At 47.5% G+C, this 27,467-nt stretch overlaps 1 protein-coding gene across 2 annotated transcripts in view; it reads right to left on the bottom strand.

The window, feature by feature from the left end:
• The window catches only part of LOC126338601 (uncharacterized), a 90,590-nt gene that overhangs the window by 14,020 nt on the left and 49,103 nt on the right, over window positions 1-27,467 (bottom strand). For both annotated transcript variants that reach the window (XM_050001968.1, XM_050003179.1), the window contains exon 2: window positions 22,295-22,374. In XM_050001968.1, coding sequence (XP_049857925.1) covers window positions 22,295-22,305 — 11 coding nt within the window. In that variant the 5' untranslated portion in view covers window positions 22,306-22,374. The remainder of the gene's footprint in view (window positions 1-22,294; window positions 22,375-27,467) is intronic.

Below are 27,467 nucleotides of genomic sequence, written 5' to 3'. Positions count from 1 at the left end.
ATGAAATTTCGAAACTAATGGAAAATGTGCATACACAGATCGCTTCTCACCTTTGGAAAACGCAAGAACACAACGAACAGCCTGTGAAGGTGAGGTGAACATGAAGAATGATAAAGAAGAAACTCTCAGTCGCATTCGCCCGATACATTGGCATAGTGTTGTTTTATTGCAAACGTAAATTCCATGTTACGTCACTCGTCATCTCTTTGGTACTTTGCGTGCATTCGAGGAAGCGCATTCCTACCGTAGTCCGTGTGCTGCACCAGATTTTTTCGACCCGCGCGACTTCGGTGTGATCAACGGCCTCCCTTGTGATCCTGATAAAGTTTTGTTTCTTGATTTCTCTTTTTATATTTATCAATCTGCCGGCTGGTGTGTCAGCCCCTTCACCTCAGACCAGAACTTACACCTAACGTCCTCATTTAATAGCTGGCTGTATTCCAGTCCCTACCTTCCCTACAGCTTTTACCATGTGCAGTTTCCACAAGTGTCACTGAAGTAGTTGCTCCTTGATGTTGCAACACAGGTCCTACTATCTCGTTCCTCCTCCTAGAGAGCGTTATTTCCTGTCTTAGAAGTCCACCTAATTTTCTATACTTTTGTATAATAAATCTCTAACACTGATTCTGATTCATCGGTTTGTCCGTAGCCCATGATTCACTTCCATTCAAGCTGTGTTTCTAACGAATATTCTCAGAAATTTCTTCCTTATAACCCATGTCTAATGCTGCTTCTGTCGAGGAGTGCCTTCTTTACCTGTTGCCGCTTTTCAAGCCCTCCTTGCGTCCTAGATAGTGTTTTGCTTCCAACCTATCAATTCTTTCACTTCATGTACTGTGCGTTCACCGAGTTTGATCTTACTGTAATCACTAACAGAATTTCTGCTACTCGCCATTACTTTACTTTCATCTTTGTTTGGTTTACTCTCAGCCCTTATTCTGCACACATCATACCTCATTCCAGTCAACGGGTCTTGCAATAATTTTTCGCTTTCAAAGTTGAACGATTAACTCATGACTCCACCTAGTACTGCACTATCAAAATCCTACTGTACTCAGAATATTGATTTGCAGCAGTGTTTCGTGCACTTCAAAATAGGTCCTTAAAACAGTATTGGCAACTGAAAACTCTTGGGACATCAGTTCCAAGACAATGTCTATTTATGAACTCTGTACTGCCATAACAAATATTTCTCCTAGTACTAGAAAGTAACCATGGAGTTAATGGAAAACCTCAGGAACACACTGGCATTTGAAAACAACGAACAATAAGGAAAATGCCATCTACAGCTCATGCTGTTATCTGCTAAAATATCTGATAATTCGAATGTCAGACATATGTTAAAACATGAACAGTTATAAAATTGGCATAGGCGCATTGCTAGTAGATGGTTGCAGTAAACAAAGATTGGTGAGGCGTCTCCACTTAAGCGAGGGTGACTAAGGACAGTGCACAACACACAGCCTAGAAAGTAGTATCTCCTTGCGACGACAGGGACGAGAAGTAGTCGTCCAAACCGTTAGGATGTGTTTAATGTCCCGGAGTTTGTTACCAGATAGAGAAAACCAGTGTTCATGCCAGAGTGACAGTGTTCCTACGTGCTGCAACACAGAAATCATCTGAAGGACCGTAACAGTTAAAAGACGTAGGTAGTTTAACTGCAGCCTTGGCAGCAGCAGCAGCAGCATAGGCAGCTTCATTTTCAACACTCCAACGTGACCATGATCCCACATGATCATTATATTTACTATCATCAGCGAGCGAGTGGAGGCAGTGTCGGTTTCGTTGTGTTAAGGGGTGGTAAGTGTGTAACACGCAGAGTACGACGTTGGAACATAATACACAGTTGAGAACCTGTGTCGCCGTGTGTACTGGAAGGCTTGATAGAGGGTGGAGAGCTCTGCAGTAAAAAGGTTCTGTCTCCACATTCTGTGCGAAGTGCGAGAAACAGAGATAGGTCGAATCTAGAGAGGCGTCCTTGGGGAGTCCAAGATGAACGCACGCCTTTACACGAGGCCAAGACGGTGAAGGGCTCTCACCCATTGGGAAAGTAGCACGTAAGATTATGTTTCTGAAGTAGTATACGACAATGATTTCTGGGAGGCAACGAAGATGTTCCGCTTTTTCATATTGGCGGTCAAAGGAGTCATTAAGGAAGAACGCATAGGGTGTATGGTTGAGCATGGAGGACAAATGGCACTTTTAACTATTAAGGATAACATCACATTGATATGACAGTGGTAGCTCTACAGCGTCTGCATGCGGACTCTTAACTGGGGTAGTATAGAGCGCTCCTGTGACCAGACATACGCCTCGATGGTGGATTGTGTTCAGACAGCGTAAAAACGACCATTTTACAGGTGAGTAAACGAGACACCCTTAGCCCGTTTTAGATCGGACACAGGCATGGTATGAGTGGAAGAGGATTTTCCGATCAGCTCCCACAGAGCTCAATTTAAAACACACAGGGTGCAGGGATCATGTACAGCGCGCTTCGAGGTAAGATATGGAGGAACAACACGGTTCGCTATCGAGTGTGAGCTCGAAGAATTTCGTGGTTTCGGCAAACGAAAGATCAATAGGACAGAGATGTGAGGATGGAAGAAACTCCTTACGCCACTAGGAGTTCAATTTTTTCAGTGGAAAAGTGGAAGCCGTTGTCTATGCTCCACGATCAAAGGTGGTAGAGGTATTACTGAAGTTGTCCCTTAAGTGAACGGGTCCTTTTTTTTTGTGGTTTTAGGGCGCACAACTACAATGGTCATTAGCGCCCTGACTAATTTAGGAATGTACCGCGAGGCACAAGGTTAAAACAGCAACTGAAAGGGACAACACTATAAAAGACGTATAAACAGGAATAGGATTAAGAAACAACAGCATAATCAAACGTCCTTATACAGGTGTGTCAAGTTGATAAAACGAAGAACGCGAGCAGCAGCTGCTGGGTCATCCGCTACAATGGCATCCCGAGTACATGGCAGGCCAGGATCAAGACGCAGCGTAGTAAAATCCGGACAGGACGTTAAAATGTGGTGGACCGTCAGCAATTGCCCACATGGTCAGAACGGCGCCGGCGCTGCCGTCAGCAGATGGCGATGGCTGAACTGGCAGTGTCCAATTCGTAGCCGGGCCAAAACGACCTCCTCCCGCCGAGAAGGACGTGAGGAGGACGTCCAAGCCGCGGGAAGAGGTTTCAAGGCCCGAAGCTTGTTGTCCCTAAGTGCAGCCCAATCGGGTGCCACAGCGATAAAATGGGCCGACAAATGACCCTGCTACAATCAGATGAAAGGACACAACAGGAAGCCGTCCGAGGCTGGAGGACCGCAGCCTTGGCCGCGGCATCTGCAGCTTCGTTCCCAGGGATACCGACATGGCCAGGAACTCACATAAAGCTAACTGGAGACCCGTCGTCCACCAGCTGCTGAAGAAAGCGTTGGATCCGGTGCACGAAAGGGTGAACCGGATACGGATCACTGAGGTTCTGGATGGCGCTCAGAGAATCGGAGCAGGTGACGTAAGCAGAATGTCGGTGGCGGCAGACGTAAAGAATTGCCTGGTAGAGGGCAAAGAATTCAGCTGTGAAGACCGAACAATGGTCATGTAGCCGGTATTTGAAACTTTGTGCCCCGACAATAAAATAACACCCGACCCCGTCATTGGTCTTACAGCCATCTGTATAAATGAAGGTCATATTAATGAACTTCGAAGTTCGACAAAACGGGAGTGGTATACTGAACCGGGGGTAACCTCCTTTGGGAGCGAGCGGAGGTCAAGGTGAACGCGAACCTGAGCCTGGAGCCAAGGTGGCGTGTGGCTCTCGCCCACTCTAAAGGTTGCAGGGAGTGAAAAATCAAGGTGTTGAAGGAGGCGACGAAAGCGAACTCGAGGGGGTAGCAGGGTAGAGAGATACAACCCGTATTGACGGTCGAGAGAGTCGTCAGAAAAGGAACGATACGATGGGTGGTCGGGCATTGACAGAAGCCGACAGGCGTAACGACAAAGCAGTATTTCTCGCCGGTAGGTGAGTGGCAATTCACCGGCTTCAGCATGAAGACTCTCGACGGGACTAGTATAAAACGCTCCGATCGCAAGCCGTAAACCCCGATGTTGTATGGAGTTGAGGCGGCGTAAGATGGACGGCCGTGCAGAGGAGTATACAAAGCACCCATAATCGAGCTTGGAGCGGACGATCGACCGATATAGGTGAAGTAGGACGGTTCGATCCGCTCCCAACGACGTGCCAATGAGAACACGGAGGACATTTAGAGAACGGGTACAACGGGCAGCCAAATATGACATGTGGAGACCAACTAAGTTTCCTGTCAAATTAAGACCTAAAAATTTTGTCGTCTCCACGAATGGGAGAGCAACGGGGCGGAGTCGTAAGGACGGTGGGAGAAACTCTTTGTAGCGCCAGAAGTTAATACAGACCGTTTTCTCAGCAGAAGCTGCGCGCTGCAATGTATGGTAAAATCGTCCACGAAAATGGAGCCTGATACATCATCTGGGAGGCAATCCATTATTGGATTGAACGCTATGGCGAAGAGAGCGACGCTCAAAACGGAGCCCTGTGGCATCCCATTTTCCTGGCGAAAGGTGTCTGACAGGACAGAACCCACACGTACCCTGAACTGTCGATCCATTAAAAAGGAACGAATAAAAAGAGGGAGGCGACCGCGAAAGCCCCATGTATGCATGGTGCGGAGAATGCCCGCCCTCCAACAGGTGTCTTAAGCCTTCTCCAAATCAAAGACCACAGCCGCGGTCGGGCGCTTCCGCAAGAAGTTATTCATAATGAAGGTCGACAAGGTAACCAGATGGTCAACAGCAGAGCGGGCCTACGAAATCCATATTGTACATTGGTTAGTAGGCGTCGAGATTCGAGTAGCCAAACCAACCAAGAGTTAACCATTCGCTCCATCACCTTACAGACACAGCTGGTAAGCGAGATGGGTCGATAACTGGAAGGCAAGTGCTTGTCCTTCCGCGGCTTAGGAATCGGTACAATAGACTCGCGCCAGCATGCGCGAACATGTCCCTCAATCCAAATGCGATTGTAAGTACGAAGAAGGAAACCTTTACCCGCAGGAGAAAGGTTCTTCAGCATCTGAATATGAGTAGAATCATGCCCTGGAGCGGAGGACCGGGAGCGAGCAAGTGCATTTTCGAGTCCCCGCATGGTGAATGGAGCATTGTAACTTTCATGATTCGAGGAGTGGAAATTAGGTGGCCGAGCCTCCTCTGCCTGTTTTCGGGGGAGGAAGGCAGGGAGGTAGTGAATGGAGCTCGAAACCTCTGCGAAAAAGCGCCCGAAGGCATTGGAGACATCCTCAGGGGCCACAAGGACGTCATTCGCGACCGTCAAGCAAGAAACTGGTGAGTGGACCTTAGTGCCAGATAGCCGGCGCAGGCTACCCCAGACAACAGAAGGAGGAGTAAAACTGTTGAAGGTGCTTGTGGAAGCAGCCCAGCTGGCTTTCTGGCTTTCTTGCTTTCTTTAAAAATACGACGAGACTGCGCACGTAATCGTTTATAATTGATACAATTCGCCACCGTAGGGTGGCGTTTAAAGGTGCGTAAAGCACGTCGTAAGGCGTCTCTACATGCTGCGGTCCACCAGGGGACCGGTACGCAACGTGGAGAAGAAGTAGTGTGAGTGATGGAATATTCAGCAGCAGTGAGAATGACTTCCGTGAGGTGTGCGGCCTGACTATCACAGCTTGTGAAGGTTTGATCCTGAAAGGTCGCCCTGGAAGTGAAGAGCCCCCAGTCTGCTTTGGAGATGTTCCAACTAGTTGAGCACGGAGAGGGGGTATGATGCAGGAGATAGATAACACACGGGAAGTGGTCGCTCGAATATGTATCAGAAAGCGCATACCACTCAAACCGGCGTGCAAGTTGGGTAGTACATACAGAGAGGTCTAAATGGGAATATGTGTGAGAGGTGTCTGAAAGGAAAGTAGGGGCGCCAGTATTGAGGCAGACAAGATTGAGCTGGTTGAAAACGTCTGCTAACAGGGAGGCCCTCGGACAGGATGCTGGAGAGCCCCAAAGAGGATGGTGAGCATTGAAGTCTCCAGTTAACAAAAATGGTGCAGGGAGCTGAGCAATAATTTGCAGCCTGTCTGCCCTGGTAACGACAGACGACGACGGAGTGTAAACGGTACCGATGGAAAATGTAAAATTGGGGAGAGTAATGCGGACGGCAACTGCCTGCAGGCCGGTGTGCAATGTGATGGGATCATAGTAGATATCATCCCGGACCAGCAACATAACCCCTCCATGAGCCGGAATACCTGCCACAGGGGGTAGGTCAAAACGGTCAGAGGTGTAGTGTGCCAAGGCAATTTGATCGCATGGGCGTAGCTTCGTTTCCTGGAGGGCTATGACGAGCGGACGGTGCGAGCGGAGCAGCAATTTAAAGTCCTCTCGGTTAGAACGAATGCTGCGAATATTCCAGTGAAAAAGTGCCATCGTGAGAAGAAAAAGGTGCAAGAAGGGGGTCATCTAGACCGCTGAGGGCCCGGCTTCGAGCGAGCACTGCCGCCGCTAGCAGGAGGCGGACAGTCATCGTCCATTTGTTCTATAGCTTCAACGGCCATCTTGTTAAGATGGCCGGGAGGGGGAGCTTCCTCCGCTGGTGAACGGCCAGATGTTCGGCTACCAGCGGTGCGCCCAGGCGAAACGGATAACGGCCTGGGGCGGCAACCGCTGGGGGGCGCAGGAGGAGAAATGCGCCGTGGCGCTGAAGGAGAACTGTGCTTCGTATGAGCCTTCTTGGAAGGTCGTTTTGTGGAAGGATTGGTCGATGGCTGAGGGTTCGAGGAATATAGGTCTGCACGAGACGGTTCTTTCTTGAAGGCCCGTGCTTCTGACTTCTGGGTCTTCGTCCTGGCAGAAGCTTATAAAGCTGCTTGTGTCGGAGGTGCGACGGGAGGAAGAGGAGACGTCGACCGGGCGATCTTAGCACTGGCCGAAAGGACGACCGTAGTGCTGAAGGTCAGATCGCATGTCTACGTCGCCACCTCCCTGGTAGTCCGAGGAGAGGCGAGGACAGTACTGTACTTCCCCGCTGGGAGCAACGTGGGCTTCCTACTAGGGAATAGCTTGCGAGCAGCCGAGGTGGAGACTCTCTCTTTGACCCGAATTTCTTGGATACAGCGTTCTTCCTTGTAGACGGGACAGTCACGGGTGGACGCTGCATGGTCACCGCGACAGTTCACACAACGAGGAGACGGAGGTGGACAGTCACCCTCATGGGCATCCCTGCCACAAGTCACACATGTAGCCGCATTGGAACAAGAATAGCGAGTGTGATTAAAACGCTGACATAGGGGCGAACAGAAATAACCTCGTAGCCCGCCTTGATGCGCGACGGCAGCTGAACACTATCAAAGGTCAAGAAGAGTGTCCGGGTCGGTACAAGGCCACTGTTGACCTTTTTCATGACCCTATGGACAGCCGTCACGCCCTGCTCAGCGAGGAAAGAATCTCCTCGTCAGTCAATTTGTCGAGTGATCGAGTACAGACCACACCACGAGACGAATTCAAAGTGCGGTGAGCCTCCACCCGGACAGGGAACGTGTACAGGAGTGTGGCACGAAGCAGTTTTTGTGCCTGAAAGGCGCTCTCAGTTTCTAGTAACAAGGTACCATTACGCAACCTGGTACAAGACTTGACAGATCCGGCTAGGGCATCTACGCCCTTCTGGATAACGAAAGGGTTGACAGATGAAAAATCCTTTCCGTCCTCAGGTCGAGAAACTACGAGGAACTGTGGGGCAGGCGGTAGTACTTTTGTCACTGGTGGCTGGTCAAGTTTCCGTTTTTGGGCAGAAGTCGAGAGAGGAGAAGAGAAATCCATTGCGGAGGAATCCCCCATGATTGCCAGCGTCTCCGATGGCGCGCTCCTTCCTTGTGGAGACCCTCTCAGAAGGCACTCCCGCCTTAGGTGATTGTTCACACCTCAGGTCACACCTCCCGAGAAACGGACGGAAGGACCAATCGGCACGGTCGAAAGGTGTCAGCTCAGGCAATCACCCCTCCCTGGGCCTGGCCTTTACCAGGGGGTACGTGCGTGCCTTACTTATCTACCCAGGGCGGGAAATTACGCGTTACCCCGTCACCGGCTACGCGTGCGAACGCCTGGGTTGGCCTTCAGGCACGCACGGGGAGGAAGGAAGAAGAGGAAAAAGAAAGGAGAAAGGGAAAGGAAGGACAGACTGTCTCAAACGCCGAAGCGGAGGCAAGGAGGAGGAGGAGGAGGAGGAGGCGGCAAGGAGGAGGAGGAGGCAAGGAGGAGGAGGGGAGGAGGAGGAGGAGGGAAGGAGAAGAGTAAGTAAGACAGTGAGATGGAGAAGAATAAAGAAAGGAACCAACCAAAGGAAGGAAGAAACCAGAAGAACTGAAAAACCAAAATGAACGCAAATATAGGTCGTGAAACCGTCCGTCTCCGGACGCAGGCGCTAACTACCCCCTTGAGGGGGAGGGACTCCTTTTAGTCGCCTCTTACGACAGGCAGGAATACCTCGGGCCTATTCTAACCCCCGGACCCGCAAGGGTGAACGGGTCCGTTGAGAGATGCAGCAGATCGCCAAGTCATCGACAAAAATGGAAAGGTTACACTCAGCACGTAGCTCTGAGGCACCCCGTTCTCTCGAATAGAAATGTTCGACAAAACGGAACCGACATGTACCTTTAAGCCTTCTAAAAGGACAGACATCTACAGACATTTCCGCACAAGACTGTTCATAATATGGATTAACAGGGTGAGGAGATGATCAATTGCAGAGTATTGTTTACGAAATTCACACTGTGCATTTGTTAGCAAATTCCGTGACTCGAGCCACCATACCAGTCAATCACTGATCATGCTCTCCATCACGTATGAGACACTGCAGCTAAAGGAAATTAGGCGGTAGCTGGATGGAAGACGTTTCTCTTTACCAGGCTTGGGTATGGGGATTACAGTGGCCAACGTCTGGGAAACGCGCCATTCGTCCTGATGCGACTACTTATATACGACAGCGAAAGCGCTGGCCATCAAGAGACAAGTGCTTAAACCTCTGAAAGTATCGCCCAGTCCTGTAGAAGAGGATCGTGAAGAGCTCCCTCCCAGTAAAAACAGTATTTTAGCATTGGCGGTTCTGAGAGGGAAAGTTATCTCGATAGCCTCGCCACTCGTTTCCAAAGTAGGATGGGGAGTTGGAAATGGGCAGGGCTCGAGATGTCTGACGTATTGACCCAAGGCTGGAAATGCCGATAAGGTCCAAAATGAATCGTTCGCTACTGTCAGGCCAGGACCTTTTTAGATGTACCTTGTTTCCAGAAACCTGAAGAGTTAGTAAAACGATTGTAAGAATTAGTAAAATATATCCAACTTGCTTTTTGCTTTCTTCAATAATGTGACGACACTTTGCACACAACATTCTTGATGAATATAGTTCTCATTTGAGGAATGGCATTCAGTAACATTGAGAGTACGTCCCTGCACATGAACTTTGTTTTTGGACATAACGCGTTAGGGAAGAGGTTTGAGAGATGAAACTTTGAGGCATTCGTAAATTGGTCCAAATGGATCTGAGCACTATGGGACTTAGTTTCTGAGGTCATCAGTACCCTAGAACTTGAAACGACTTAAACCTGACTAACCTAAGGACATCACACACATCCATGCCCAAGGCAGGATTCGAACCTGCGACCGTAGCGTTGACTCTGCCGTCAGCGAGAGAGTGTAGGCAATCTCATTTTCGTTGTACTAAGGGGCGGTATATGTATACCGTGCAGTGGCTCTGGAGGGCACTGAATTAATTGGAACGTAATACAGAAGGTTGCCAGGGAAGACTAGAACGTCCAGTAAGCTTTAGAAAGCTGCCAGTTGGTTTCGCACACAGATGGAACATGAGTTATAAGACAAATTACACACAGGAGTATGTGTCTAAGAAGACATACCATTAAAGAACTAGAGATCCAGGAGTGAGAAAGTGTGTGCGGAATCTAAGTGTCTCAAGAAATGAGAGTGATCTGGTTGAGAATATCTGGCTGGAGAGAGCCTTTCAGTCAGTTACTCAGGGAGCCCCAAATAGGACGATAGGCACTGAAGTCGAGTATTAAGCTACATTAAGTCTGCCATGATGAGATTAGATGACAGTGTATGCAGTACAGGAAAGTTACATCCGGGGAGAGAAAGGGACAGCAACAGCTTTTAGCTCAGCGTTCAATGGAATGGTTTCGCTATGGATGTCGTCCTGAATAAGCATCTTGACTGGAATTCATTCCTCAGAAGAAATGTCAAAACTTACTTGAGTGAAATATAAGAGGGTTTGTCTTCTTATCTTGGAGGCTTAAAACAACCGGGCTTTGGGATCACAATAGAAACTAAATCTGCCCTGTGTGATCTGATGCCCAAGCGCTCCCTTTGAGAACAGTCACATTAGATGAGAAGAGATTTTTCTCTTATGACTGGTAATTACTTTGCCAGATTTCAGCTGCATACTACTACGGAGTTCTGGGGCTTGAGGATCCTGATTCATTATCTGTTCAGAGGCAACAGAAACTTTCCTGGGTCGGTCAGGTGAGTGCAGGGTAGTCAGCTGGCAATTTGCACCGATGAAATGGAAGTTTGCTGGACAGAGGTGTTGGACGGTGTCACTATTGTATAGGATCTCTGATTTTGAGATCGGGAAGATCGTTTGTTTGTTCAACTTCTTAATGCCTTTGCGCGTATCAGACATGGAACCAGATGTCTGAATTGAGGTGTGCAAAAAGTCATCTTGGAATTATTCCTCTTTAAATTTTTATTCTCTTGGCTGTGTCGAAGGTGACTCCACCAGTCTGGGCGAAGGTTTTTTGGTGAGAGTGGAGCTGAGAATGTCAACCTAGCATTAGCACTGAACGTCACATGTCTTCGTGGCCATGACATAGCAATAGTGGTACTGTAACTGTTGTATGCAATGCTTTTGGTAAGCTAATATTTTGTGAGCAACAGCGAGTGGTACCTTTCGCTTCACCCAGACTAGCTCAAAGGCTTACTCATCGAGGTATAAGCATCATTTGTGAGATGAAGCGGCATGGTTGCCAGTGCAGTTGATGCAGTGGAGGGGGTGGGATGAGGGGGTAGGGGGGGCGAGGAGGTGGAGCAGGAGTTCCCCTGGTTAACATCCTTTGGCGTTTTACAAAACGCCAAAATATTGTTATAACGCTGACATTGATAACAATGCATTTAGTTTGGTATATAGTGTGTGAAATTGATCTGCTGTCGGCTTTGACAGGGGCTCCACTCGATCAAATGTTAAGAAAAGGTTGTGAGTGTGCACTATTTCTGCAACAACACACTTCATAATCCGATGGACTGTGGTTATGCTCTGATCAGAGAGATAATGTAATCTCTCTGTCATTTCATCAGTCACAAGAATAATTCAATGTTCGATGAGCCTCTACAGGTATAGGGTATATGTAGAGGAGCGTGACTAAGCAGTTTTTGGGCTTCAAAATCCCTGTGCCTCTAGAAGCAAAGGTACATTCCATAGGTGAGTGCAGTGGGCCTGCTATTGTGTCCACCTCTTTCTGAATGAGGAACAGGTTCATTGAAGACATTTCTGACCACCTCTTGTGCATGACACTACACTGTAGTGGGACGCAATTGGAATATTCGACGTCTCTTTGTCCTCATATCAGTTCCTTTTATTAGATGGAGGTTGTGTTGGTGGAGCTAATTTCTCATTGCATGTGAATCACACACGATTACCAGCGTCTGTGATGGTGTACTCCCCAAAGAGGGGAGCACACCCGCCTTAGGTGAGTTCACATCTCAAGTCACACCTCCCAAACTCCAGACAAAGAGACCAATTGGCAGCTGAGCTGGCCTTCACAGGCAGGAAAAAAAAATAGACCTCTATCGCTGAAGCACACAGAGGGCAGGAGAAATCAGAACAAGAAATGAGATAAATACAAATCTGAAATTCACTTAAGCCTTCCAGTACTTTCACGAGTTTCAGTTCCCCAATTGTACAGCAGACATGGACCTGAAGAGAAAAAGAGAAAGGATAGGAGGAGCATAGACATGCAGCACAGAAAAGGAAGAGGTACTGCATGGGCAAGGCCCTGTGTGTGTCAAGGACGTACTCATACTGAGAGTTTCTCTAGTCACATTGTGCTCCGATTCTGAGGAACATTACTCCATCCATCAACGACTGCCGATAAAGAGACGATCTAAGCTGCCAGGCAGTTGGTAATGTCCTTGAAAAAATATAGCAGACGTTCGCTCTCGTATCTGACGTTGTTTCTGGCCCATACGAAGCAAAAAAATTCTTCTCAGAATTTGAAGCTGGATTAAGTAACGTTGTAAAATGTAACTAGTTCATTGAAAAAAGGCATCGAAATTACGATGAGGATACTGTAATGCTTTTCAGGAGAAGTGATGGCGACATCACACACAAAAAAAGTTTTGCATCATGTCGATTCAGAGAGTTCCGGAAATTGCACAAAAAATTGGAATAGTGATCAACATGAACATCATTTCCGCAGTTTTTATTGCTCATTAAAACCACACGTTGCATGTTGTACCACCATACGGCGAAGCCATCAGAGGTGGTGATCCAGATTTCTGTACCTCTAATACCTAGTAGCACGTCCTCTTGCATTCGTGCATGCCTATATTCTTCGTGGCATATTATCCACAAGTTCATCAAGGTCCAGATTGTCCCCAATGGCGATTCGGCGTGGATCCCTGAGAGTGGTTGGTGGATCCCGTCGCCCATAAACATCCCTTTTCAATGTATCCCAGGCATGTTAGAAAGGGTTCATGTCTGGAGAGGAAGCTGGCCACTAGTCGAGCGATGTCGTTATCCTGAACGAAGTCATTCACAAGATATGCACGACCGGGGCGCAAATTTCCATCCATAAAGAGGAATGTCTCACCAATATGCTGCCGATATAGTTGCACTATATGTCGGAGGATAGCATTCACGTATCGTACAGCCGTTACAGAACCTTCCATTACCACCAGCGGCGTACGGCGGCCCCACATAACGCCACCGCAAGACAGCAGGGAACCTCCACCTGGCTGCACTCACTGGATAGCGAGTCTAAGGCTTTCAACCTGACTGGATTGCCTCCAAACACGTCTCCGATGGTTGTCTGGTTGAAGCCATATGCGACTTTCATCGGTGAAGAGAATGTGATGCTAATACTGAGCGGTCCATCCGGCATGTTGTTGGGCCCATCTACACTGCGCTGCATGGTGTCGTGGTTGTAGAGATGGACCTCGCCATGAATGTCGGGAGTGACGTTGCGCGTCATGCGGCCTATTGCGAACAGATTGAGTGGTAACACGACTTCCTGTGGCTGCGCGAAAAGCACTATTCAACATGGTGACGTTGTTGTCACGGTTCCTCCGAGCCATATCCGTAGGTAGCGCTCATCCAATGCTGTAGTAGCCCTCGAGTGGCCTCAGCGAGGCATGTCATCGACAGTTCCTGTCTCTCTGTATCTCCTCCATCTCCGCACAACATGGCTTTCGTTCACTCCGAGTCGCCTGGAGACATCCCTTGTTGAGAGCCCTTCCTGGCACAAAGTAACAATGAAGATGCGATCAAACCGCGGTGTTGACTGTCTAGGCATGGTTGAACTACAGACAACACGAGCCGTGTACCTCCTTCCTGGCGGAATGACTGGAACTGATCGGCTGTCGGATCCCCTCCGTTTAATATGCTCTGCTTATGCATGGTTGTTTACATCTTTGGGCAGGTTTAGTGACCCCTCTGAACAGCCAAAGGGACTGTGTCTGTGATACAATATCCATAGTGAACGTCTATCTTCAGGAGTTCTGGGAACCGTGGTGATACGATTTTTTTTTTGATGTGTGTAATAAAGACAGCAACAATTAAATGAGTATTATGATTGCTGCAGTCACCACAGACGCCTAGGGCAGCGGCAATGCAGCAGACAGATCAGCGATGCGGGTTGCCGACTCCGCTGCTAAGTGTGGGCGACACAAGAGTGTTTACACTCAAATACCACAGTTGACAAGAAAGACATAGGTGCGGCCAATGTCCATCAGAGCGCATCAACCAGCAGCAGAGCGCATCAACCAGCAGCAGAGCGCATCAACCAGCAGCAGAGCGCATCAACCAGCAGCAGAGCGCATCAACCAGCAGCAGAGCGCATCAACCAGCAGCAGAGCGCATCAACCAGCAGCAGAGCGCATCAACCAGCAGCAGAGCGCATCAACCAGCAGCAGAGCGCATCAACCTGCAGCAGAGCGCATCAACCTGCAGCAGAGCGCATCAACCAGCAGCAGAGCGCATCAACCAGCAGCAGAGCGCATCAACCAGCAGCAGAGCGCATCAACCAGCAGCAGAGCGCATCAACCAGCAGCAGAGCGCATCAACCAGCAGCAGAGCGCATCAACCAGCAGCAGAGCGCATCAACCAGCAGCAGAGCGCATCAACCAGCAGCAGAGCGCATCAACCAGCAGCAGAGCGCATCAACCAGCAGCAGAGCGCATCAACCAGCAGCAGAGCGCATCAACCAGCAGCAGAGCGCATCAACCAGCAGCAGAGCGCATCAACCAGCAGCAGAGCGCATCAACCAGCAGCAGAGCGCATCAACCAGCAGCAGAGCGCATCAACCAGCAGCAGAGCGCATCAACCAGCAGCAGAGCGCATCAACCAGCAGCAGAGCGCATCAACCAGCAGCAGAGCGCATCAACCAGCAGCAGAGCGCATCAACCAGCAGCAGAGCGCATCAACCAGCAGCAGAGCGCATCAACCAGCAGCAGAGCGCATCAACCAGCAGCAGAGCGCATCAACCAGCAGCAGAGCGCATCAACCAGCAGCAGAGAAAGGTGGCGTGGCGATCAACGAAGTATTTCCTGGCGATCACGAGTGTGCAAATGGTCCTGGAAATATCCTTCCGTCCGGGGCTAGATAAGCCAGCGGCCGACCGTTCAGCGGGCAATTCTCGACTACCCAAGTGCGGAGAAGATCGGTCGGTCCAGGGTTGTGCAACCTCGACCATCCACTCTTCCGCAACGATTGTGATGAGTCGCTCCCGTCGTATTAGGCTATCGACCACGTGCTAAGAGCCAGCATCAACGGGTAACAGCCGTACGGGTAGGGCGTTGAAGGAAACTGATTATAGGAATTAGTTAATAGCTTGAACCTCAAAAGGGATCCTTATTGTTTTTTTTTTTTTTTGGTTTTGAAGAGTATGTTACTGTTGGTGGTATATTGTAGCTTCCTTAATAAAATAAAAGTGGGTAAAACGAGTTAGTTCTTGACCTGCAGCTATAGCGATTCTTGTGTGTTTAAAGGGAATGAACTACTGGGTTGTCAGTCCCTCCGTTTCTTCAGAGGAACTTAAAAAGTAAAAAGCGAAAAAGGGGGCGACTTGTTTACACCAACTATATAAGCAGAAGGAAGTTGTGGGCCAGCCTAACGTGGCTGATTTGGAGTCGGCCCAATACAATGATATTTATCCGAGAGGCCTGTAAAGATGTACCCCACACTATTCAACAGCTCTCAACTTGTTTTGGGTCATATTAGAATGCTGTCCCCAATCACACAGCCTGTGTTGCATTTGTAATCGTAATTCGACAGCCGGTATTCCGACGTCTAGTTGATCTCATGTAGTTGCGCATTTAGCTAGACTGTCGGCGAGGTCATTTCCTGGACTGCCGATGTGGTGCAGTGTCCAGATGATCACTTTCTTTCCAGAGCCGTAGATGTGAACAAGAGGGTCCTGAATGTTTGCAACCGAAAGATTTTTGAGGTAGCACAGGGATATGACGTTAGCATCTCATTGAAGCGCTATAGATCACAGAATTCGTTGCAGCAAGGTACTTCACTTACTGCAAAGTCTGAGATATGGCAACCAACTGTGCAGTGTATACACTGCAGACATTCGGCAGAGAGTGCTTCTCGTGTCCCCTTCCAAGTGCAAAAGCGTAACCAGCCTTGTCATTCACTTTCAGTCCGTTAGTGTAGATGAATGCCGAATTAGAGTAAACGTGGAGGATCGAGCGAAGTAAGTATCGGACAAATGTACGATCAACATCATCCTTGGACACACAAAAAAGTTCGTCCTGTATTCAGAACACGGTACAGACCATAGGTGGGAGGTCAGGCAGTGTCGGGAGGGAGCGCTAGGAACACAAAGGAGGCTGTTGGAGGTCCTTCGGTAGGCGATAGTGTCTAATCTCTATTGATCTAGCAGTTCTGGGCAATGCACAGTCAGTCTGAATTATTTGTTGTGTAACAGAGTTGAGAGGCATGGGTGAGTTGGCAGCTGACAAATTGTGACTGCATAATTTGCCAGAAGCTGTCATCTAACTTGCAGTGGTGGGACACGGCTTCCACCAAGAAGCTTTCAACAAAGCTTGTATGAAAGGCCCTTTTGCCAGTCACATGCCAGTCTGTTGAACAGGATCCAGAAAAACCCAGTACAGATGGTGCTGCAGACCCATAGGCAGCACATCCATAGTCCAAAGGGAATAAAATCTGGGATTTGTAGAGTCTGATGAAGTATGTGGTCTACACCCCACAACCAGTTACTTTTTCATGCAACTTACCTCGAGCCAGCAGATGTGGCAGATAAGTTAGCTTGTTTTCAAATAAAAAGCCTAAAAATTTAAACTTTTACAGACTTCAAATAACTGGTCACCAAGATAAAATTTTGGGTGTAGGTGCACAGTCTGGAGTAGGTAAAAATGCACAACTCTGATTTTGCAGTAGAAAATTGATAGCCATAAATCTGTGCACAGTCATGTATTCTCCTGACAGCCCCTGAAGTTGAGTATCAGCAAGTCTCAGTGATGAAGATGCATAATACAGACAATGATCATTCACGTGTAGTGACGCAGACTGTGGAGCCCACTGCATTTACGATGCCACTGATGGCAATAGCAGACAGCGTTACACTCAGAACAGATACCTGAGTGACTCCAGTTGCCTTTATGTATTGGTTGCTGAGAGTCGAATCCATCTGGACCCAAAAAAAGTAGGAGAGGAAACTAGATAAGAATGGGTGAACTGCCCCGGAAACCCCACTTACGAAGATAGGATGTGATGTCGACAGGTAGTATCGTATGCCTTCTGTAGATCAAAGAACATATAAATCAGACATTGTCAATGCTCGAAATAATTGTGCACCACATATTACAGACGAACCTGATCTGTTGTGGGCTGGAAAGCCTAAAAGTCTCTCTAAAATCATGATATATGCCCTCTGGCTTCAAGGGAACAATGAAGACGGTGGTTGAACATTCGTTCAAATACCTTACACAGCCCATTCGTTCCGAGAGATTGGTCAGAAGTAAGTTAAAATATGTGGGTCTCGTTCCTGTTTCAGGGCAAGTATAGTAATAATACCTTCCTGCCATTGAGAGGGAAATTCTCCCTGCCGCCAATATCGTTACATAACCCGAGGATATATTTATGCTTCCGGCACAAAGATGATTGAGCATTTGATTATCAATTTTGTTGGGTCCAGAGGCTGTATCTCGACACTTCCGAAGTGCTGCGAAGCTCCCATTCACTAAAATGGACATCTTATGATAGAGCGCCATGTGCATAGGATAGAGAGTGAAGCTCAATAAGGTGTTTGTGGGTTAGGAAATAATGATGATTACTGCAAACGGAAACTTCAGCGAAGTGTGCCACAAATCATTTGGCAAGCATCACCGAATCAGTGCATAAGTCACCATTGACAAGGATGCCAGGAACCGAAGTGAATAGTGGATGGCTGCATTAGTGGCTAAGTTTTGTCCATACTTGAGACGATGGGGTGAGACATCGCATAGATGGTAACTATTGCTTCCAACACTCCTGCTTCCTTTTCTTCATTCCGTGCTTTCGGCCATAGTCTCTTGAATGCTATTAAATTATCAATAGAGTGATCTCGCTTGTGCCGATGAAGCGCCCTGTGGCGTACCCTGATAGGTGTAGCTGTATCTTGAGACCACCATGCCACTGGTGGTAGTCGGTATGAGCTGGAGAAGGATATCGCTTCTGCTGCTGCAGCTTGAATAATAATATCAATAATATCCTGTACACTTTGTCGATAACGACTGGCTGAAAAAGTGGCTGTAGATAAGAAAGCCTACCAGTCAACTTTCTGAAGAAACCGACGTGGAGCATATCCATGATAACTGAGTGAAAGGGAGGGAACGGGAGGGAACGATAGATAAAGGGTGTGTGGTAAAGAACGCCATGGACGCGCGACACATGTTTTGCAGCTCCAGTGTTGAGTAGGCAGATGTACTATTCCGAAAGGAGGTGTTCTAGTACTCGGAATCTGCAGGACAGTGTCGCCAGCCCACCGAGCATGATGGGAATTAAGGTCCCCCATGAAGGTAATGGGGGAAGTAGCTAATCCAGTAACTCCAACAGGTAGTGATATTGCAAGGGTTTGTCTGGTAGCGAATGAACATTACCTGGCGTCATCTGAACTGACAGACACTAACGGCAATGGCTTCTAGTACTGTGGTAGGGACTCCTACTCACTGGAAGTATCAGAGCGCATGAGCGTACAGATGTACTGGACACTCTCTCGACGTTAACGCAACTGGTATAGTAGCGTTTGTGATTTTTCTGGCCAAGGTGGTGTGTTGCCATAAACTATGTTTCCTGAAGAGCTATACCAATTACGGAGAAAGTAGCCATTAGGTGACTGTGTCTGGTCAGATGGCAATAGTTGATGTTAGAGCTCTATTGCAGGAGCGATGGCGTCAAGTCCGAGAAAGTTGTGAATCTAAGAGGTGGGTGTGATTACGTCGCTACCAGGTCGTGGTCCACCTAATTGTGTGGCCCATCGTCAGTGTGCATAGTCGTGACCTCTGCAGGGTAGGAGTGAAACACCTGAAGTCTCAGAAAGTATTTTACCTTTCTGCTTATCTTTGTTATCGAGTGAGTCTGATTTCTGTGAAGATTTACCCATTTTATCGTCTGGGAATGAAGAGGAACAAACTTTTCTTTGGCCTGCAGCCAGTGGCTGCTTGTTCTTATCTTGAGGGGGTTCACTTTGATAGGTGTCCTCATCCCTGAAGATGCCAGACGATGATTGGGGATCTCTGGTCGCACTGATGCTGTGTGAACCACTGGTGCTATAGCTGTAGTGGACGAGGGAGCTGACATTCCCTGCCCCATCTGTAGGGCAGGCCCTGTAATACAAGGGCCAGGAGGTGATGTTTTCGAGACCTTTACATCACGTCAGATATTAACTATAATAACTGTAGCAAAATTTGTGACAGTATCAGTTGGATGTAGTCTTTAAAACTTTCTATTTTCATAAGACCAGCAATCATTTTATACCCTTGAATTTTCTTCTCCCTCTAACACTGAACATGGTGCTGAATGAGAAGGGTGTGGTTCTGGACAATTGACAGGGGACTAGGCACAGGGGCCGCCCTCATGGGACACCCAACCACATGCCCTACAATACCCCCACTAGAACAGTGGGACGACATGGGCCTGAACTTTTGGTATCTGAAACTTGTCATTAGAGGAAGAAAATGAGGTCTGACATCACACCTATAAGCCATGACAACACTCTTATACGAAATGTGGCTTTCAAAGCTAGGATAAAAACTCTACTTTCCACTCTATTATCCTGGGGTCCCCTCTGGATGCAGCCAACAAAATGGACTCCACGCCATACCAGATCAGTAAGCAACTTCTGCTTGTAGCCTTAGGTCCTGTTGGAAGATAAGATACCCTCAGTTCCATTGAACTCATTATGAGGAGAAATTATGACTGGTGTATCTCCTATCTTGACATAGCCTGAAGTTCCGGTGGTCGGTTGGCATGCGATGTTTTTATCAGCAAAAATCCATTTCTCATCTCTGTCGCAGCAACCTCCCCAAATCAATACCTTCAATGAAAAACAATGGCTTCGTTGTAGCGATAGATTCGCCGTCAGTTCAGGAACACACCAATAACGCGGAAAACTGTTCACTTCCATTTCTCTTTATCTAGCTCTCGCCTCATATGGGTCTATTCTAGCCTACACACGCACACACGCACACACGCACACACGCACACACGCACACACGCACACACGCACACACGCACACACGCACACACGCACACACGCACACACGCACACACGCACACACGCACACACGCACACACGCACACACGCACACACGCACACACGCACACACGCACACACGCACACACGCACACACACGAAAAAAGCTTTCGGAGTAGATGGGCTACATTATAAAGTATTATAATTGATAATTTTACTATTATCATCAAATAACGTAGTAAATGAATACCTAGAGTTACGTTCCGTCTTTCCATTACCTTCATTAATTTACCATTCCACATTCTGATAGTGACGGAACGAATTTCAGTATGTAAATATTACAAGGAAACATTATTGCAACTTCCTTCACAGTTTATCGTATTGCTACCGTTTCTGTACTAAGGAAATTGAAAGCAGTCTTTGAGTTGATACACTAAGGTGATAAAAGTCATGGAAAGCAATAAGCAGATTCACAGATGGCCGTATAAAACGTATAAACATATAAACATATAAAAAATAGTTAATTGGAGGAGCTATTTGTACTCGGATGATTTATGTGAATATGTTTCGACGTGACTGACTGCACGACGGAAAGTAAAAAATAATGAATGCGTAATTGTAGTTGGAGCTTGACGGATGAGAGAGACTGTTTCGAAAATCGTTAGGGAATTCACTGTTCCGAAATACACAGTATCAAGTGGTTGTTGCTTTCACTTAACGACCGAGAGCAGCGGCGATTGCCTTTGGTTGTCGGTGCTAGCAGAGTAGGAACACTGCTTGAAATAACCGCATAAATCTATGTGGGATATAAGAAACGCATAGGTTCGGATAGTTGGCGAAATGTGGCGTTAATGGCCAACAGCGACTAATGCGAGCGCCTTTGCTAACAGCACATCACCTGAAGCGCCTCTCCTGGTCTAGTGACCGTATCTGTTGTATACCAGACTACAGGAGAACCGTGGACTATTCAGGTGAGTCCCTATTTCAGTTGGTAAGAGCTGAGGGTACGGGTCGTGTGTGGAACAGACCCCACGAAGCCACGGACCTAAGTTGTCAAGAAGTTACTGTGCAAGCTTGTGGTAGCTCCAGAATGGTGTAGGCTGTGTTTATATGAAATGGAAAGGGTCCTCTGGTCCAACTGAACCGATCATTGCCTGAAAACGGTTATGTTTGGATACTTGCAGACCATTTTCAGTCATTCAAGAATTTCATGTTTTCAAACAACGACGGTATTTTTATGGATGATACTGTGTCTTGTCAGAATATTCTGTACAACTCGAGCGAATCATCTGGCTACTCAGGTCGCTTGACACAAATCCCATCGAACACTTATGGGGCCTAATCCAGAAGGTTCGTGCACAAAACCGATCACTGGCAACACTTCCACAATCATGAACGTCTATAGAGGCAGCATTTCTCAATATTTCTCCAACGAACTTCAAATGACTTGTTGAGTCCACGCCACGTGGAGTTGCTGCACTTTTCTGGGTGAATGAGGTCCGCCACGAAATTAGGAAGTACCCTATGCCTTTGGCCCCTTAGTAACGTTATATGAAGCAGCTGCCCTATCTCAATTTTCTAGATAGAGGCAGTACAAATCACAAACTATATCTAGGAGGTAGCCTTCGAATTAATGGTCTCAATTTTGAGCTCTTCTTAGGTGTATCCTGTGCATTTTACGACTCCTCTATGCTCGAGCAGTGAACCTGGGGCCATTGCTGGTTGTATTTGAGCCGACCACTACAACCTTTGGTTCACAGTTCCGTTGTCTACTTTGAGATCTTAGTAGTTGTGATTCGGTTTGCTGAGATTTTTACCTCTATTCTTGTCCCAATCACATCTGACTGTCACTGATTTCCATGGCCGGCGTTCCATCTCTAATTAGAATTAAGGCATATTAACACAATATCGACAGATGCGCTCAGGACTTCGTATTCTCATAATGCAGCCTCACTCACGCTCCTGCATCGCTTGCACTCCACCCTCCAAATATTCAGTAGATTCTTGCCTGCGACCGTATGCAGAGTGTTTCTTTGCACCTGTCACTTTCGCATTTCCTCAACCAGGATTCCATGGCTGGTACCGTACGCTGTTTGGAATATAGAACTAGTCTTACTGAGAGTGGTGACTCCTGTGCTACTGAAAGAACCCGTAAGTGTTTGCAGCAGAAAGTAAGACTCTCACAGCTTCCGCTACATATTTCAAATACACATAATATTGACGCTCACAAGAAAATTTAATGTGAGAAGTAGCGATCCTTTTCTTACCCAGGATCCATGGTGCAGATGTTCGTCTTCCGACGTTGCAGTGTTGCGTTGATTTCCAGAAACGAGATGGTGAACGTCACCTGTTAGCAAAGAGAGAGAACGATTGAAGTAGTTAATTCATTTTTGTCTTTATTTCTGGTAACATATTTCTGGGTTTTGCTTTCTGAGTCAATAACAAGCGTCTATTGTGCTTCAGATTTCTTAATTTTGTTGTATGTATGACCGAAGAAGATCTCGAAGTAAAAGCTATTTACTTCCATGGCAGTAAAATTTACTACGAAACAGTAAATATCAGCTATAGCTCCCTTTGTGCACGTATTTTGTCCATGGCACTTTAAAATCGGTAGCAACAAGTCAACACCATTGTTTCAGATTCTACAATTCGTCGTTGCACGTAAAATTTTCATGTTACAGTTACTTTGTATTAGTTTGAAAGGAGGCTAGTTTAACAAATTAGAACATTTTTATATTCACTACTGTTATTTTCACAAAGGTAATTTTTGAGCAGTCAGTGGGCGGAATAATTGCATAATTTTTTTCTGAGAGCGTAGAAACGGGTTTAGCAAATGAGAACTTTGACAACTGAATGCATCACGCTATACTAATATCACAAAAAGCCACAGGTGATTCCGTGCATTTATGAGCGATGTTGTGAAGACGTATCATATTAAACTGCGGACTCAATCCGTAATAAAGGTTCTAAACAGCGTAATCGAGAGGTAAGTTCGAAGACTGGAATGCGTCAACACTTATCACCCCAGTAGCAGAGTCTTGGCAACACCGAGGGTATCTCAGCTTTTCTAAGAATGAGTCCTGAAGTGATCACGTGGCAGCAGTTTTCTTGGCTACCGATATTTCCTGGAATATGTGTGGAAGTACAACGGCAGAGTTAAAAAGCTTAATTCTGCAAGTGTGGTCTCTCAGCAAACCGAAATACACCAACGAATCAATTTTTCAAAGAAAAGTCCGCACTGGTTGTATGAATGATTTTTATTAAATCTGCGACAGGTTTCGCACCACTTATGAGTGCATCCTCAGGCAATATACGCTATTAATAACATAGTAACGTTGAACATTGCCCTGCAGCCACTCCCCACCATTCACGTCCAATATACCGTCATATGGTGAAAGCGGTAGTTAAAATATAAAAAACCTTTTTCAAAATTTTTTAACAATTTTAAAAATGACCATGGAAGTTGAGAGAAGCCATGACTTTGTGGCCGAAAACTGGTAGCCGTAAGCTAGAGTTCAAGACCGCGCCTTGTGAATGACTCCCTGTAGGCGCCTCTCAGCAACACCAGTACTGGAGGAGCAGTACAAAAGTCATTTGCATACAGACAGGGTGGGACGGACGGTCTTACAGCTGATGCTAGACAGTTTATGCCGACTAAGAAAGAGAAATACCCTCAATACAGTCCTGCGAGACACCATTCTCCTGGATATGGGGGAAACTATGGGAGGCACCAACGTGGACACGGAAAGTACAAAGCGACGAGGGTAAAAATCGGCAGCAGGCCTCTGGGACCATACTCGTAAAATGTGGCAAGGATATGAAGTCATCAGGTGGTGTCATATGGCAACGAGGTGTTGGAGTCTGGAAAAGGTTGTTTGGAGAACAGACTCGAGGGACAGGATAATCAGTGGTAGAGAGACCCAGGCTGAAGCTGCCCTGGCATGGAGCCAGTAGGCCACGCGACTCCAGGACCCGACGCAACCCAACTGCTGATACACCATACGTTCCAGCAGCTTAGTAAGAACGTTGGTGAGGCTGATGGGCCAATAGCGGGATTTTGCCGGGTTTGAAGACTGGTATGATGGAGCTCTCCCGCCAGTGCGATAGAAAGACGCCATCGCACCAGATCGGGTTGAAGATGACGAGGAAATGTCGCTTGTAGTCAGACGAGAGATGTTTAATCATCTGACTGTGGATCCGATCTTGCCCAGAACCTGTGTCGAGGCAATGTGCAAGGGAGTGCAGTTCCCACCCTGTAAATGCGTTATAGGGTTCACTATGGCGTGTACTGAAGGAGAGGACTTTCTGTACTATGCGTCATTTGAGAGTGTGAAAGGCTGGTAGGTGATTTTCCGACGCAGAGGCGACAGCATAATGCTCGGCGAAGTGCTAGAGAGTCGCGTTTGCGTCGGTAGATAACACATCATTTATCGTAACACCGGAAACATCTTAAGTCTGGCACCCGAAAAGACGTTTGATCCTTGCCCAGACTTTGGAAGGTGACGTATGGCACCGAATGGTCGAGACGTATCTCTCCCAACACTCCCGTTTCCGTCGTTTGATATGCTGGCGAACACAGGCACAGAGCTGTTTAAAGGATATGAGGTGCTACAGGGAAGTGTGCCACTTATGCCGCTGTAGAGCTCGCTGACGCCTCTTAATTGTATCTGCTACTTCTGGTGACCACCAAGAGACTATCTTTCGCCAGGGGTGCCCTAAAGAACGAGGAATCACGTTTTTCGCCGCACAAACGATCGTTGTAGTTACCTGATCAACCACCACATCAATGTTACCATGTGGAGGAGATTAAATGGTGACAGCAGAGGTGAAAGTCTGCCTTGTTTGAAGCCCATCTGAGTAGGCATCCATGGGCCTGACCCCAAGGCAGTGCCAGGAAGACGGGGAAGTGGTCATTACTACACAGGTGGTCATGTGCTCTCCAGTGGATAGATGGGCGGCGAGGACTGCAAACCGAGAGATGAATGACCGAATATGAGCCATGTGCCACACTGAAATGTGTGGGGGCACCTGTATTTACGGGGCAGAGGTCGCGTTGTGACAGTAAATTTTCGACATGTGTGCCTCAGCCAGTAAGCACAGTACCACCCCACAAGGGGTTATGAGTGTTAAAATCTCCCAAAAGTGGGAAAGGTTTAAGGACTTGATCAATCAGTGTGGCCATGCGTTCAGGGTACTGAACCATCTGGAGGAAGATATATGTTGCAGATACTTATTTCCTGCGTGATCGTTATTCTGACAACCACATTTTCAATAGCTGAAGGGGCACAGGTTCATGTTGTACTGAGTTCAGGATATAGACACAAACTCCACCTGACACTATTACTACAGTTCTTGTAATATCCCCTATAGCCACGGTGGGCAGGGGTCCATATTTCAGGCAACCAGGTTTTCTGAAAGGCAACTCAGAAAGCAAGTGTAAAGCTTAAGAGTTTCCATATCTGAGCCAGGTGCTGGAAAAAAACCGCCACAATTCCAGTCACTGGAGGATGACGTTATCGTGAACACATTAAGCACCAAGGAGGCAGGTTGTGACTAAGGGTCACATGCTGCCACTTGGAGTATTTGTAGCCATTTCTATGGTGGATAAGTCATCAGTGAGATCCAGGTACACAGGGGACGCTAAGCTCTCCACTGCATCCTCAGATGCAGAATTAACAGGTAGTGGTGGTGTTGGGGCCACCAGATGGTAGTGTTTCCTAGCTGACTACTACTTAGCTTGCGTGTTCTCCCGCTTCTCTTTAGGGGCTTGCTGTGAAGATTTCTCTGAAGCAGTTTCAGGAATGGAGGAAGATATAAGCTGTTTGTCCAGCAGCTTTTGGCTCCTTGAGCCACTGGCGAGTGTCCGCCATGACATCATTGGAGACCATGGGAGAGAGGAGAGAGGGCCCTAAGGGACCCCTTCTCACGAGAGGAGCTTGAGGAGGCTGTTGCTTCTCCAGCAGGGGGAGCGGACTGATGGCCCTGCATTTGGAAGGGGGGGGGGGGCTTGCTTCTAAAGCTGGTGCTTTGGCAACAACAGAGGAAGATTTTCCCCTACCACCGAGTGGCTGATGTATTCTGGTAGCCTGGAGGACCCACAGATCGTGGCATAGAGTGAGGAACCATTGCCACTAGAGATGGCAATGGTGACATAGCTGCAGCATATGTCTACATCAACTGAATGGGGTGTAATCTTTCAAATTTAAGTTTAACCTCTATGTAAGTCAGCTGGTCCAGGGTCTTTTACTCCACGATTTTCCGCTCCTTTTGGAGTACTGGGCAGTCTGACGAGCAGAGGGAGTGGTGCTCTCCCCAGTTTATGCAAGTGGGAGGAATTGCACATGGACTATCTGAGTGCAGTGGACATCCGCAGTCTTCCAGCACTTAAAGCACCACATAAAGGACGTATGGTTCAATGTCACAGCAGTAAACCATCATGTTATCCTTTTACATGCAATGAATCACCATTAAAGGCCAAGATGAAGGCACCAGTAGCAACCCTGTTGTCTTTGGGTCCCCTATAAAAACGCCAGATGAAATGAACATCCTGCCGTTCTAAATTGGCGCGGAGTTCGTTATCAGACTGTAACAGGATACTGCAATGGAAAATGATCCCATGGACCATGTAGAGGCATTTATGGGGAGTGACTGAAACAGGAATATCACTCAGCTTGTCACAGGCGACTAAAGCTCAGGACTGGGCTGGGTATGCTGTATGAATCAAGACTGCGCCGCTTCGCATCTCAGAGAGCTGTCACTTCTCCAAACTTATCCTCAAGGTGTTGAGCGAAAAATTGAGGCTTCTTAGGTATACAGGAGTCCCCACTGGTTTTGCTACGAACTAAAACCTGAGGCAAATATGGCTCTGTTCTGTAGTCCCACGTTCCTCAGATGGTGTAGTAATGGAGGGAAACGATTTAAGATCATGCCTATAGGCATTGTATTCGATCTTGCCCTTCTTAGGGACTGCTGGCGCTGTTGAGTCTGCAGCAAGAGATGACAGTCTGCTTCATTGTGGGTCATCTACCCTGATGCCACCCACTCTCTCCCCACAGGCGCCACCCGACATGGCAAAGTCCACCTGGCATGATGGCCATTGCCAGGAGTCCTAATGCTCCAGGAAGACAGTCATCTACTCCTAAGCATATGCGAGGATTTTCAGCTCAGGTATCAGCAGTACAATCCTAGTGTTGTCAGGGGACTACCACGAAATGGGTACATGATGGCCCCACCACGAAGGACTGGCTACTGGGCTGGATATTGGGCGCAGAGAAATCCAATGTTCTCATGGGGGCGGAAGAGGACAGGAGACGAAGGAAGAAGATGACCCCAGAAAGTGTCCTCGCCAAAATAGTTTAATTGCAGGTGGAGATGGAAAGCCATGAGAAGAGATTCAGGAGATTGAATCTAAGGGCATTATGTGTAACTCGCGCACTGTGT

The sequence above is a fragment of the Schistocerca gregaria genome, chromosome 1 (genome assembly GCF_023897955.1).
Source record: "Schistocerca gregaria isolate iqSchGreg1 chromosome 1, iqSchGreg1.2, whole genome shotgun sequence".
Taxonomy (NCBI): Eukaryota; Metazoa; Arthropoda; class Insecta; order Orthoptera; family Acrididae; genus Schistocerca; species Schistocerca gregaria.
Note: the sequence above shows the minus strand (reverse complement) of the source record. Positions and strands in the feature narration are given on the sequence as shown.